This window comes from Coenobita brevimanus, chromosome 88, assembly GCF_032717465.1.
Source record: "Coenobita brevimanus isolate Jiangsu-jjx chromosome 88, ASM3271746v2, whole genome shotgun sequence".
In the NCBI taxonomy this organism is placed as follows: Eukaryota; Metazoa; Arthropoda; class Malacostraca; order Decapoda; family Coenobitidae; genus Coenobita; species Coenobita brevimanus.
The window spans coordinates 5674639-5688844 of NC_137041.1; the positions used below are offsets into that span (position 1 = coordinate 5674639).

The following is a 14206-nucleotide window of genomic DNA, read 5'->3' on the forward strand; positions in this document are numbered from 1 at the left end:
TTTACAATTTTCATTAACATGTGAATCCTGTTACATGATACAATTTGATTCCAGTATTACATGGTTTATTATTTCTTAGCCAAGTCTAGATGCCCAGTTAAAGTGTCTTACATACAAGGGATGCTTTCTGCATTGTTGTCATACTTAACATGAGAATAAAAATTTTCAGCTTGTTGCTGCGGTTCACAGATGACACCTTTGACCCAGAACAGAGTGCAACCATTGGGGTGGACTTTAAGGTGAAGACTGTCACTGTTGGTGGAAACACTGCAAAATTAGCCATTTGGGTGAGTTTCTTTTCTTCAAACTGGTAAACATAGTACAGGTTTAAACCTGGCTGGTGTAGCTATATAGGGACCATAAATTGATGGCAAATTTTTGGTCAAGAGATGTTCTTCTTGCATCCAGTTCTGTTGAGGCAGGTGCTGCATATATTACGTATACTGTACAATTTTTGGTCAAGGAAAAGCCAGATTAACGAGATCTAAGCTGGAAAATATGCCATACCACTGTGGCAGAGAACTAAAATCATTCCAAAGGTGACTTACTGATGCTGTTGTTAATAGCTGGCCTTTCCTTGTATTAATATAATGAGTGAGGTCCTTTGAGAATCCTTTTGAGTAGACAGTGCACCTGAGCTTGTTTCCCTAGTGCTCTTAGCCTGTGGACATTATATCTAGTTTGGGCTTTCTACATCCAAATAGTTTTATTCCGCTTTGGAGAGGCTTTTCAAACTGGAGAGGTGGTGGTTGTTGTTGTTGAAAGATATCTCCCTCCTATAGAGGGAGCCGGGCCATACATTAGCCCGGTCAGTGGGGATGGCTTTTGCCAGGGGCATCTCCTGGTGGGCCACCCAGCTGTCTGCCAGGGCAACCTGGCAGCCCACCAGAGGGCTTGCTGGGTGCGGCGAGCATTTTATATGCATGTTAATTATCTCTTATCTGTCACCCACAATCCCATCCATTCATATGCAGATGGCTCAACACTTCACAGTTCATTCACACTGAGACACCCATTTACAAAGCCTAATACAGTAAAACCTCGATATAACGGACTTCAATAGTTCGGAATTCACTTTTATCGGACTCTTGAAGTTATCACACTAAATTCCTATATATCGGAAAAAGTCCGATAAAGCCAGAAGCAGTCCGAACTGCCTGACCACTTCAGCTATGTTCACCACAATAAGGTAAATAAAAAACATGTTTATCAGTGAACAGTACAGTATTATTATACCATTTGATTAATGTAGTGAAGTTATAACACAGCACAGTACTGCAGTGGTAGGCAAAACAGTTTAAAAACCTTTCATGCAATCCGGACTAATGTCTGATATTTCGGAAAAAGTCTAGATTAGCAGGGGGAACTCCGGCTGTCGCTTTTATCGGAATTTTGCATTTTTCGGAATGGTTTGGGCCCCAATTAGTCCGTTATAGTGAGGTCTTACTGTATCTCTAACTCTCAACTCAGTACAGCCATCTCCATAAATCAAGACTTATCTACGATCAGTGAATGGGGACAAAACAACCTTGTCTCATTTAATGCTAGTAAAACCAAATATATACAGTTTACTAATAGACGGATATTGCCATATTCGTATATTACCTTCAATGCCTCTAATATTCCCATCTTCAAAAATATTGCAATTCTCGGTGTCTTACATAACAATGCCCTCAGTGGGACCTCTCACGTCAGATCACTTGCTAAAACCACCTCAAAGAAACTTGGGTTGTTGTACAGAGTCCGTAACGTCTTAACTGACGAACAGTTAGCCATAATTTATAAGAGTCGTGTGCTCTCAGCTTGAATATTGCTCATTCTTGTGGAATGGGTGTGGAAAGGTTGCATTAAAACAACTAGACAAAATTCAGAACAAAGCTGTTGGAATTATTAATAATCATGCTATTATAAATAAACTACCTCCCCTACAAGTAAGAAGGAATGTTGCCTCCCTTGCATTATTTTACAAATATATTTATGGTAAATGCTCAGACGAAGTTGCGTCCATTGTGCCACCTCTCCATGCCTTCCCTTGTGCTACACGGGTATCTGGAGCGCTCTTGACCAGAATATCACCCAGCCATGTTGCAGAACTTCTGCCTATCAGAATTCTTTTATTCCCTGAACTGCATCTCTCTAGAACTCGCTTCCCCAGAGTTGTTTCCCCCCAAACTTCAACGTACAGCTGTTCAGGTCCAACTGTTACAGATATTTTATGAATGGAAGGTGCCAGTAATATTATATATGGATTATTTTTTTTTTTTATTAATTTGTTTTGCCTTCCTCTGTTCTGTTAAAAAAAAAAAAAAAAGTAGGCTTAGATGATCATTTTACTGTAAGGGTATTCTCCAAAACATAACAAAATTTTCTGGTAGCAGCCTGAATAAAATACAGATTACATACTCTGGCTGAAAGGGTCAACACATGTGGTCTGCTTCTGACTTATGCGATACTCTACGTAGGTTCATTGCTGCATTTATGTCTCGAATCACCAGCGAAGTTGTCTCAGTGTTGGGGGTCAGATTTGGTGTCATGATCATGGGAGTGGTTTGTAGAAGTGTTGGCATAATTATATTAATCCTCACTTAGAGTATACAGTCTGTGCAGGCAAAATGTCTTTAAGCAAAACAGCCTTAAGTTAGATTTTACTTACATTTATTAAAGGTTTGATTACATTTATTGAAGGTTTGAAAGCACAAAAAATTTTTACTTTGTCTGTCTATTTATAGCCAGACACTATAATCCTGTAAGGGGTGGCTGTTTGAGTTAGCTGTGTTTACTGGGAGGGGCACCAACCTTCTGTCGACTCACTTGTTTACACGAAGGAAACACAAATGGGTTGATTATATGGTTACCACCCAGTATTGTAAATGGTTTTCTGGCTTACAGGAAACCATTAGACTTGTCATGCAATGTAAAGCCACTTGAAAAGGAAAAAAGAGTAATAAAAGTAATGAAAGATGGAAGAAGTAGGAAGAGAGGAGGGTAGACAGAGAAAAAAAATGATAAACTTGAAGGAAGAAGTAGCAGCACTACATCGTTTCTTCCATCTTCAGAGCAACTTGTAATGAATCATGAGCAACTTAGGGAATAGTTATTAATTTATCAGCAACTTAATAATGAAACAATGTAAAATGAGTACATACTGTACTAACTGTATTTTCAAAGTGGAGTGCTTGCCTGTCAGAATCTTTATACATTACACTAACCCCATCTGTGTGCATGGATGAATTGTTAATGTTCCATGTACACAGGTGCCTTTTAACCCCTTAGTGCAATAACCAACCCTCTGGGTTGACACCAGTTTGTCTGCTAAAGACCCTCTGTAACCCCAGCTCTGCTGCTAATATGCTTCCTAAGACATAGCCTACTATATAAAGCAGACTTAAGGGGTTCAAAGGAATAAAAAAGTGGAAAAAACTCACCAGGATAGATCCCAACTTGCCAACTAAAAACTGTCTGTGACCCCAACTAGACCTCAGATATGTTTCCTAAAGGCACTGTCTACTGTATGGTGGTGGCACTGACGAAGAGCCTACACTTGGAGGTGCTGTACACCCTAGGTGGAGCTGCTGTTGTGTCCACCCATGAGCCAGACCAACTCATACTGTATTCCTTGCCATGGGAAGGACCCTGGTAATGCGTTGTGCAAGGTCCTTACACAGTGCATTTGCTGTACTGTACAGTACCTGTTAGGACAGCCTCACAGAAACAGTTTCTTACCTGTGGTTTACAGGTTTCCTCAGCCAAACAGACTGGAGTTAAGCAACAACAACAACTGTTTAGTAACAACAGCAACTTGGCATGAGGCATCCTTGGTAGAGCTTTTTTCATCCACGCATGGGGAGCTTGCATTCATGGAGGGGTCATTGTATTATTCTCCACAAATCAGGTTAACCCCTTCTGGTAGAGGACATCTTTTGTGTGTGTGTCTGTGTTTATGCGTGTGTGTGTGCATTGAGCACGCACATGCGTGTGTGCATGTCGGCGAGTGGGCGGGTTGGTTGGCTAGCTGGCTGGTTTGTTTGTTTCTTGCTTTTTCCAGAAGAGTTCATTCAGTATAGGTCATTTTTGAGTTGTCGAGGTCATATAGAGCCATCACTAACCCTTTCACTATTTATGGTCCTTCCTAAGTTGAATGAACTTGTCTGTTGGTAGCAAGATTGAACTCAGGTATTACATCATTGTTGTGAAGGGGCCTAACCAGGGAGGCACAAAAATAGATCATCCATTGGCTTCAAAATAAATAATGTACAGTAAACTATAGGAGTGAAAAAAAAAAAATCGTGTTGATATGTCAGATCCCTAATCATATTGTATCATTGTCATATCATTTATAAAGGCTCCAACATGCATGCATGCATTGGCCTTGGTCATGTAATGGTGGCTCTGCACACTCTTTGATCTGTGGCAGCCTCCCTGTTTAGTCCCTTATCCGTGAGGTCACACTCTGTGACTTCGTCCCAGGTCTTTTTCAGTCTGCCTCTCGCAGCTTTACCCTGACATTCACACGTCTCACTTTCTGCACCCAGTTGTCATCCTCCATCATCTCCACATGCCCAGACCATCTCAGTCAACTCCTCCTCATCGTAACATCAATACACATCAATCCCATCCTTCCTCTCAACTCTTCAGTCGTAAACTCAGCCCCCCACACCCCAAAGCCTCACACTCAAGGACGCACTACACATCCACTTAATCATTATAATTTTTGTACTTTTGAGCTTGTGAGTATCGTCTTCCTGTACTGCCCACATCTTAGTACCATACAGCATTATGTTTCTAACACATACCACCTACAAAGATCCCTTAGCATGGAGGGAGAGCCCTCTCAGTGTCAGGAGAGGCAATAGCTCTCTGAACTTTCTCCAGCCACGTCTTACCATAGCCACAGAAGTATCTCCAGCCCCACTTCCAGCACATAACATGTGTCCCAAATAACACACTTTTCCACAGACTCAGGAGACCCTTCAGCAAGATTAGTCATTTCATGACTGACAATCTTTACATGATCTACCCGACACGCCACACATAATATCAGGATGAACATGCAGTCTACTGCTATTACCTTACCACTACATCTCTTATGTGCCCACTTATCACAAACACTGCACAAGATGAAGTTACATCCCATACACTTTTGGCATACTGCACATGGCCACTCTCCCTCTGCTCTGACAGTACCATCATCAGCCCTAGATATTATCACTTTTGTTTTACCCACATTTACTTTCAAATCCTTGTTCCCCATTCTGTCTCTCTTCCTAAGTCTTCCTCCTGCCTTCCTTTCATTCTCTTCAATCAACAGTAAGTCATCAACATACAACATCTCCCTTGGGAGTCCATTTCTGAAATCATATGAGAGAGCTTCAAGCACTATGACAAACAATAAGGGGCCCAAGACTGATCCCTGAGGTACACCAATGTTCATGGAAAACTCATCACTCAAATCTCCATTCACTGGCACCTGGGTGTGAGCACCTACATACGTAACCATAACCATTCTAACCAGCCACTCCTTGATCTCAAGCTTTCTCATTCCCCACTCCACCACCTCCTTAGAGACTCTGTCAGTCTTTTACCATATCAACAAAAGCAAAGCACAGCTCCCTTTTCTTTCCTGTATATTTTTCTTGAAGCTGTCGGACAGTGAATATGTCATTGGTGGTCCCTTTGCCTGGCATAAACCCAGTGTGTATCATCTCATCAATATTCACTCTTTATTACCCTCTAGGACACTCTGTTACCTTCATAATCTTATCCAAAAGTTTTACTCGCCTGTTGTTTCCTCTTTCCAGGGCATCATCCATCCCCATTTACACATTTACAGTCACACACTTCAGTCAGTCATATGGAACAACATGCTCATATGTACAGTAATTACATTTACCAGATTAGTAACTAACCCCATTCCTGTATCTCCAGAGTCCTTCAGCATTTCAGCAGTCAACCCAGACACACGTGCTGCCATTCCCAATTGAATCCTGCCTATTGCTTTGCTCACAGTAGCAGCATCAATCAAAGGCCAGAGGCAAAACACTTGATCTGCTCTCTCTAAGCCTTCCCACTTCCAGCCTAAATCCTCATTCAGCAACAGGTTATAATGCTCTCCCTAGGCATCTTAAATATCCTCGCTGTCCACCTTTTTTCCTTCATCATTGTTCACACACTGCTCACCTATGAAATCCTTGTTTTTCTTCTTCATCTTATATGCCACCTTAAATACCATATTCTTCCAGTCAGTGCTATATGGGTTATCCAGTAAAAGTCTCTGAGACTTAGATTTTCCTTGTATATCTCCATTGCAGCCCTATGCCTGTCAGCCAAGTATGTATTCCTCTCTGTTACCACCCCTTTTCCATTCCTGAAAGCCTTCCGTTATTCCTAAACTGCAGCTTCTACACCCTCATCCCACCAACATGTTATCTTTTAACTTGGACAGCCCCTTGTCCGTCCACACTCTGAATCAGTAACTCTCAGGAGATTGTTCCTGAGGACACTGTGCCACTTATCAACATTTCTGTCAACAGCTCCCTGTTCAGCCACATTTCTACTCATCTCACTGTAGAAGGCATCCCTTACTGCCTAGTTTTTCATCTTCCATATTTTCCTCCTAAGTGCATAGGTCCTTTTCTTCACCACTCGCTTCTTAAGCGTGATGTCACATATCAGTAATTTGTGTTGCTGCTCACACTCTTTGCTTCCTATAACTTTAATGTCCCTCACCAGCCTCCTATCAGCCCTCCTGACCAGGAAATAGTTAATCTGGCTACTATTTCCCCCAGGCTCATATGTAATCAACCTACTCTCTTTTTTCGTGAAATGCATGTTGCCCACAGTTATGTTCATTGCATCCCCAAATTCAAGTATTCTTTCCCCTTCCACATTCCTCGTACCATAGCCACATCCCCCACGTACCCCTTCATATCCTTTAGCTGCTTCACTCACATGGCCTTATAAGTCCCCTCCCAGAACTACAATCAAATTATTTTGCTGATTGGTGTCTTAAGTCCATCCATCCATCCATCATCCAATCCTACTGTACAGTATGTTGCCCCATGAGGAGCCTAGAAGTCCGGGGCTAGGCAAGTTGGTCCTGACATTTATGATGAGAGTGACCAGCCTCGCATATCCCAGAGTGGCATTACATGAGCAATAAACCCCAACTACTCACTTGATGTAGTGCTGCATACTGCTTCCTTAGCCTTTATCATTCTTTTTCTGTGCCTACCCTCCTCTCTTCCTATGTCTCTCATCTTTTCTGTCACTTCTTATTGCTTTTCTTTTCCTTTACAGGTGGCTTTACATTGAGTGACAAGCCAAATGGTTTCCTGTAAGCCAAGAAACCATTTACAACTCTGGGTGGTAACCATATAACCAAACCATACGTGCTCCGTACGTGTCAACAAGTGAGTTGGTGGAGGGTTAGTGCCCCTCCCCGTAAAACAAATAACTCAAAGTCGAATGGCCACCCCTTACGGGATTATGGCATCTGGCAATAGATAGATAGATAGACCCCTTGGATATAAACCTGCACCGGCTCAATCTGACTTGAGTGCCTTAATTACTCACCAAGCCACCATGACTATATATTATAGGCCATTCTTCGTGCTCCAGGAAGATTTTAGTGAAGAAAAAAGAAAGAAGGGGAAGAATCTCAACCAGTGATGGATCAGTGAAGGCTGTATAGTATCGGACTAATGCAGTTCAAAAAGTTAATCATAATATGAATTAAATAATCTGGAGTAGCAAGACTAAAGTAAAGAATACATCCTGTGACCTAAGTAGAGCGGGTGGTGAGAAAGAGGATCTGTGCACCAGTGAGGAAAATTGAAAAACAAGCAGTAATGAATGCTTTCTATATTGAGATGCATAGAATGACTGAACAGGGAGTTGTTGGCAGAAGTTTCTATATTAAGATGAGTAAAGTGGTGACTGGACAAGGAGCTGTTGACAGAAGTGTTAATGAACTGTACAGAGCTCTCAAGAACAATCTCTGAGAGTTACCGGTTCAGTGTGTGGATAGACAAGGGGCCCCACAGAACATAACATGGTGGTGGGACAAGGGTGTAGAAGCTGCAGTTAAGGAGAAAAGAGGGCTATTCCCGAAATGAAAAAGGGGTGGTAACAATGAGACATACTTGGCTGCCAAGCATAGGACTAGAAAAGAAGTATACAGGGCAAAATCTGAGTCTCAGAGACTTTTACTGGATAATCTAAATAGCATTAAAAGAATATGATAATTAAGTTGGCAAATCAGATGAAGAAGAAAAACATGGATATCATAGGTGAGCAGTATGTGAAGAATGATGAAGGAAAGGTAGTGGTGAACAGTGAGGATGCTGAAGATGCCTGGAGAGGGCATTATGACTGGTTGCTGAATGAGAAGTTTGATTGGAACAGGGAGGGTTTGGTGTCAACAGATCCAGTGTTTGGCCCTTGGCCTTCGTTTGACGCTGTTACTGTGGGCAGGGCAATTGGCAGGATGTAGTTGGGGAAGACGACAAGTGTGTCTGGGTTGACTGCTGGAATGCTAAAGGCCTCAGGAGATATAGGAGTGGGGTTAGTTACTGATTTGAAAAATACGATTGTATATGAATGTTTTGTCTCAAATGACTGGCTGAAGAGTGTGATCGTAAATGTGTACAAGGGGAAGGATGATGCCCTGGAAAGAGGAAATTATAGACACATAAAACTCCTGGACCAGATAATGAAGGTAATGAAGAAAGTCCTAGAAGGTATGATTAGGGAATGAGTGAATATTGATGAGATGCAATTTGGGTTTGTGCCAGGTAAAGGGACCACTGATGCCACACTCATTATTTGACAGCTTCAGGAAAAATATTTAGGAAAAGGGATATGCACTTTGTTTTTATTGTTTTGGAGAAGGCCATTGACAGAGTTCCAAGAGAGGTGGTGAAATGGGCTGTGAGGTAGCTTGGGATCAAGGAGTGGTTGGTTAGAGTATTAATGGCTATGTACGTGGGTGCTTGCACCTAGGCAACAGTGAATAATGATTTGAGTGATGAGTTTTCCATGAATATTGGTTTGCATCAGGGGTCAGTCCTGAGCCCCTTTTTGTTTATCATGGTACTCAAAGCCATCTCACATACTTCAGAAATGGACTTCCATGGGAGATGTTGTCTAGTGATGATTTGGTACTGGTTGCAGAGAATGAAAGTGAGGTGGAGAGATTTAAGCAGTGGAGATATGGTGTGGGTCAGAAGGGCTCGAGAGTAAATGCACATAAAACAAAAGTGATGGTATCTAGGGCTGGTGACAGTACTGTTAGAGAAGAGGATGAGTGGCCATGTGCAGTTTGCCAGAAGGGTGTGAGAAGTAATTCCATCTTGTGCAGTGTCTGTGATAAGTAGGTGCATAAGAGATGTAGTGGTATTAGAGGTAGACTGTAAGTTAATACTGATTTCATGTGTGTGTTGTGTCTTTGCAAGCATGGAGAGGTTGTCATGCTTGAAAGGATTGATCTTGCTGATGATTCTGTTGAGTGTGTGGAGGAGTTTTGTTAATTGGGAGACATATTATGTGCCAGAGGTGGGGCTGGAGCTAGCTCTATGGTTAGAATGAGGAATGGTTGGAGGAAGTTCAGAGAGCTGTTGCTTCTCCTGACACTGAGAGTTCTCCCTACATGTTAAGGGATCTTTGTATGCAGCATGTGGTAGGAGTGTAATACTGTATGGTAGTGGGACCTGGGCAGTAAAAGAAGAGGATATTTGTAGGATCATAGATACAGAAATGACTGTGATTAGGTGGATGTGTAGTGCATCCTTGAATGTGAGGCCTGTGGGGGCTAGACTTAGAATGGAAGGGTTGAGAGGAAGGATGGGACTGGAGTGTATTTTTGTGGTGATGAAAAAGGGTAGATTGAGATGGTTTGGGTATGTGGAGAAGATGGGGGATGACAGTTGGGTGCAGAAAGTGAGAAGTGTGAATGTTTTGGGTAGGGTTGCAGAAGGCAGGCTGAAAAAACCTGGGATGCGGTCATAGAGTGTGTCCTTAGGGATAAGAGACTGAATAGGAAGGCTGCGAGAGATTGAGCAACATGGAGAGCTGCCATTAGGTGACCATGGCCGATGCATGCAAGCACATTGGAGCCTTCAAAAATGAAAACAAACTAAAACGAGAGTCAGTTGACAAAACATGCATCACTCAGCCTGGCTGGTTTGAGGTGTCTACTTGTTTCCCAGGTAGCTGCCTTATAGCTCACCACTTCACTGAAGCCATATACACTTCCTACTAGCAACTTTCATCAGAGAATACCATCCATCCATCCATCATCCAATCCTACGTTGCCCCATGAGGAGCGTAGGAGCCCGGGGCTAAGCAGTTGGTCCTGACATTTAAGATGAGAGTGACCAGCCTCACTCATCCCTGAGTGGCATTACATGAGCAGTCAAACCCAACCATCCCTTGGATATAAACCTGCACGGGCTCAATCTGCTTGGAGCGCCGTAATTACCCACTAAACCACCAGGTGCCAAACTTTGGTTATATGATTACCAACCATTGTGGTAAATGGTTTCCTGCTGTACGGGAAACCATTTGGCTTGTCACTCAGTATAGAGTCACCCACAGACAGAAGGAAAAGGAAAGAATGAAGGAAAGAAAGACAGAAGAGGGAGTGTAAAGTCACCCGTAGTCAGAAGGACAAGGAAAGAATGAAGGAAAGAAAGACAGAAGAGGATGGAAGGAAAGAAGGATGGAAGAGAGGAAGGGGCAGACACCGGAGAGCAGCACTACCTCGAGTGAGTGGATTGTGAGCACCCTCACCTACCACAAATCAGAGAATACATTTTTTTTTTTTTTTTTTTTTCCCCCCACTCAAAAATTTGGTTATGCAGGAGATACAATAATAACGTTAGGACACAAATATAGTACATTAAATGAATTATGATGTCTGGCTTTATCACTGCTTTTCTGTGCTGTTTTATGCCACATGCCTTGAGGATGTTCCATTAAATTTTTATCATCAAGTTCATGGCAGATATGTACCCCAGGCGAAGCTGTTTTATAAAACTATTTAATACGCTGATGATCATCATGTGTTTATGCTTCTTGTGTAGCTGGATGCACGATGGTGACTAACCACCTGCCTGGCCAGCTGACAACCAATAACAGAAGTGTTTAACCCTCATCACTGCATGAAGGGGGATGCCAAGAATATTCTAGTTTGTTTCTTTTTTAAATAGAATGATGTATAGTACTTTGTATTGATTTTTATCAATTTATGGTAAATGTCTCCTCATGGGGCAACATATGATTGGATGATGGATGGATGATACTTTTATTGTTTGATCTGGTCATGGCAGACCTTGTCTGCTACCATGACAACCCTACAAAACCATGTGATCATTTCTTGACTCATGTAAAATGTTTCCTTTCTTATCTGTAAATCACAGAGTAAAAAAAGAAATATAGAGATTTTCTCAGTTATTTCTGTTTCTTTTTGCCTTTTTAGCTGTTTTGTTGTATCTGTGTCAATCTGTAGCCAGATGTCATAATCCTGCAAGGGTTGGCCATTTATCTTTGTGATAGTTTTCCAGGGAGGAGCACTAACCTTCTGTCAACCCTCTTGCTGACACATAGGGAGCATACATAGGTTGGGTATATGGTTACCACTCATTGTTGTAAATGGTTTCCTGGCTGATATGATACTATTAGGCTTGCCACTCGGTGTAAAGCCACCTGAAAAGGAAGTAAGTGTAATAAAAAATGACAGGGAAGAAGAGAGAAAGAGGGGGAGGGGAGGGCAGACACAGAAAAAGAATGATAAAGGTGAAGGAAGAAGTAGACAGCACTACATGAAGTGAGTGAATGATGGTTGCCACCACCTACCACCAGTGCTAATACCCGTAATACAGTACTTAATTTTTTAAATTTTCTCTTACCCTGTTTCTGGATCCTACCTCACTCAAGTTTAAGGTTATATATGAGTGCAGATGGTTTGAGCATAATTATAAGTATATTGCAGAGTAACTTTATATGCCATGAGTATTCATAGTTTCAGGTGTTAACGGGGTTTGGGGGAACCAAACCCCTGCAATTTTTAAGATATTACGATAATTTCATTTGCTTTTCTGGGAGCTGTTGATAATTTTCCTACTTTTTTACTTCTCCATTCCTGTTTTTGGATTCCTCCCACCCTATATAAGTGGGAAGAAGGGTTAAGGTGGTGGTGATGATGATGATGATGATGATGATGAAATTTCCCAACGTCAGGATACGGCTGGACAGGAGCGGTTCCGAACACTGACCCCAAGCTATTACCGAGGAGCACAGGGTGTGATACTGGTGTATGATGTGACCAAGAGGAACTCCTTTGCCAAACTTGACATGTGGCTCAATGAACTTGACACTTACTCCACCAGAACCGACATCATTAAAATGCTTGTTGGCAATAAGATAGATAAGGTCAGTCATGATGTTTTTGTCCATCTGTTTATAATACCATACAGACAGTCCTTGTTTTAAGTCAGGGATGATTTTCAAAATATCCCAACTTTTCCATACACATTATTACATATATCCATACATAAATATGACACCATGTTTTCTTTTAAGGAATTCCTGTATTGGAGTTAGTCATGGCACAGCTGTTGTTTTCTTTGGGACTGTTTTTTCCTATCTGTTTATAATACTATACAGACAGTCCTCATTTTAAATGAGGGATGTTTTTCGTAATATCACAGCTTTGCCATATACAGTATAGTACAGTATTACATACATTCATACATAAAAATGATGCCATGTTTCCTCTTAAGGAATTCCTGTATTGGGGTTGGCCATGGTACAACTGATGTTTTCTGTGGACTGAAATCAAAACCAAGTGCCAAAACCAGTTAATTACTTTACAGCAGGATGCTTTTAGGAAAAAAGAAATTGTGTAATAAGATTTATAACAATGTGAAAGTCTCATCTTGAACTTTGACCTGATACATTATTTGGTTCCTCATATTGGGGGAACTGGCATATCAACTGTATCAGGCAATTTTTTTGTAATTTTACTATGGTATGTACTTAATTGAAAAGAAAAAGATATTATAAGAGGCAGTACATAATGAAGACTTACTGTATTGTTCCATCATTATTTAGTTAATTTATTTAGCCTAAGAACATCATTTTTGTAATAATCTTGCTATGTTCTGATTATTTCATTCCGTGTATTCTGTGTGTGCAGCAACACAAGTTATTGATATGTGACATGGTGCTTAAGGAGCAGTTTATGAAAAGAGGACCTGTGCACCTATGAGGAAAATCTGGAAGTTTACAAACCTAGCAGTAAGGGACGCCTTCTGTAGTGGCTGAACATGTAGACGTTGACAGAAGTGTTAATGGACAGTACTGAGCTCTCAAGAACAACCTCTTGAGAGTTACTAATTCAGTGTTTGGATGGACAAGGGGTCCCCTCAAGGCATAAAGTAACCTGGTGGTGGAATGAAGCTGTAGAAGCTGCAGTTAAGGAGAAAAGAAGTCTTTCCCGGAATGGAAAAAGGGTAGTAACAAAGAGGAATACTTGGCTGCCAAGTGCAAAGCTGGAGAATAGGTTTACAGGGCAAAGTCTTAGTCTCAGAGACTTTTATTTGATGACCAAAATAGTGTGGAAAAGAAGAGTATGACAGTTAAGGTGACAGATAAAATGAAGAGGGAGAATTGGGATATCATAGGTTAGCAGTGTGTAAAAAATGGTGAAGGAAAGATAATGGTGAACAGTGGGGTTATTAAAGACCCCTGGAGAGAGCATTATAACTGATTGTTGAATGAAGGGTGTGACTGGAACAGGGAAGCTTTGGAGCAAGCAGATCCAGTTTCTGGGCCTTGGCCTTTGATTGATGCTGCTGTTACGAGCAGTGCAGTAGGAAGGATGCAGGTGGGGAAGGCAGCAGGTGTGTCTGGGTTGACTGTTGAAATGTTGAAAGCCTCAGGAGATATAGGAGCTGGGTTAGTCACTGACGTGATAAATATGATTAAATATGAGTGTGTGTTGTTGGTAGGTGAGGGCGCTCACCATCCACTCGATGTAGTGCTGCTCTCAGGTGCCTGCTCCTTACTTTCTTCCTTCCTGGTTTCTTCCTTCCTCTTCTGTCTTTGTTTCATTCATTCCTCTCGCTCCTGTCTACAGGTGACTGTACACTGAGTGACAAGCAAAATGTTTCCTGTACACTAGGAAACCATTTACACTGCTGGATGG

The 14206-nt window shown here is 41.6% G+C and overlaps 1 protein-coding gene across 1 annotated transcript in view; it reads left to right on the forward strand.

Annotated features, from left to right (window-relative positions):
- LOC145411193 (ras-related protein Rab-18-like) overlaps window positions 1–14206 on the forward strand; it is a 35984-nt gene that overhangs the window by 10874 nt on the left and 10904 nt on the right. The window contains exons 2-3 of the mRNA XM_080281253.1: window positions 170–287; window positions 12238–12429. Of these exons, the coding sequence (XP_080137379.1) occupies window positions 170–287; window positions 12238–12429 (310 nt within the window). The remainder of the gene's footprint in view (window positions 1–169; window positions 288–12237; window positions 12430–14206) is intronic.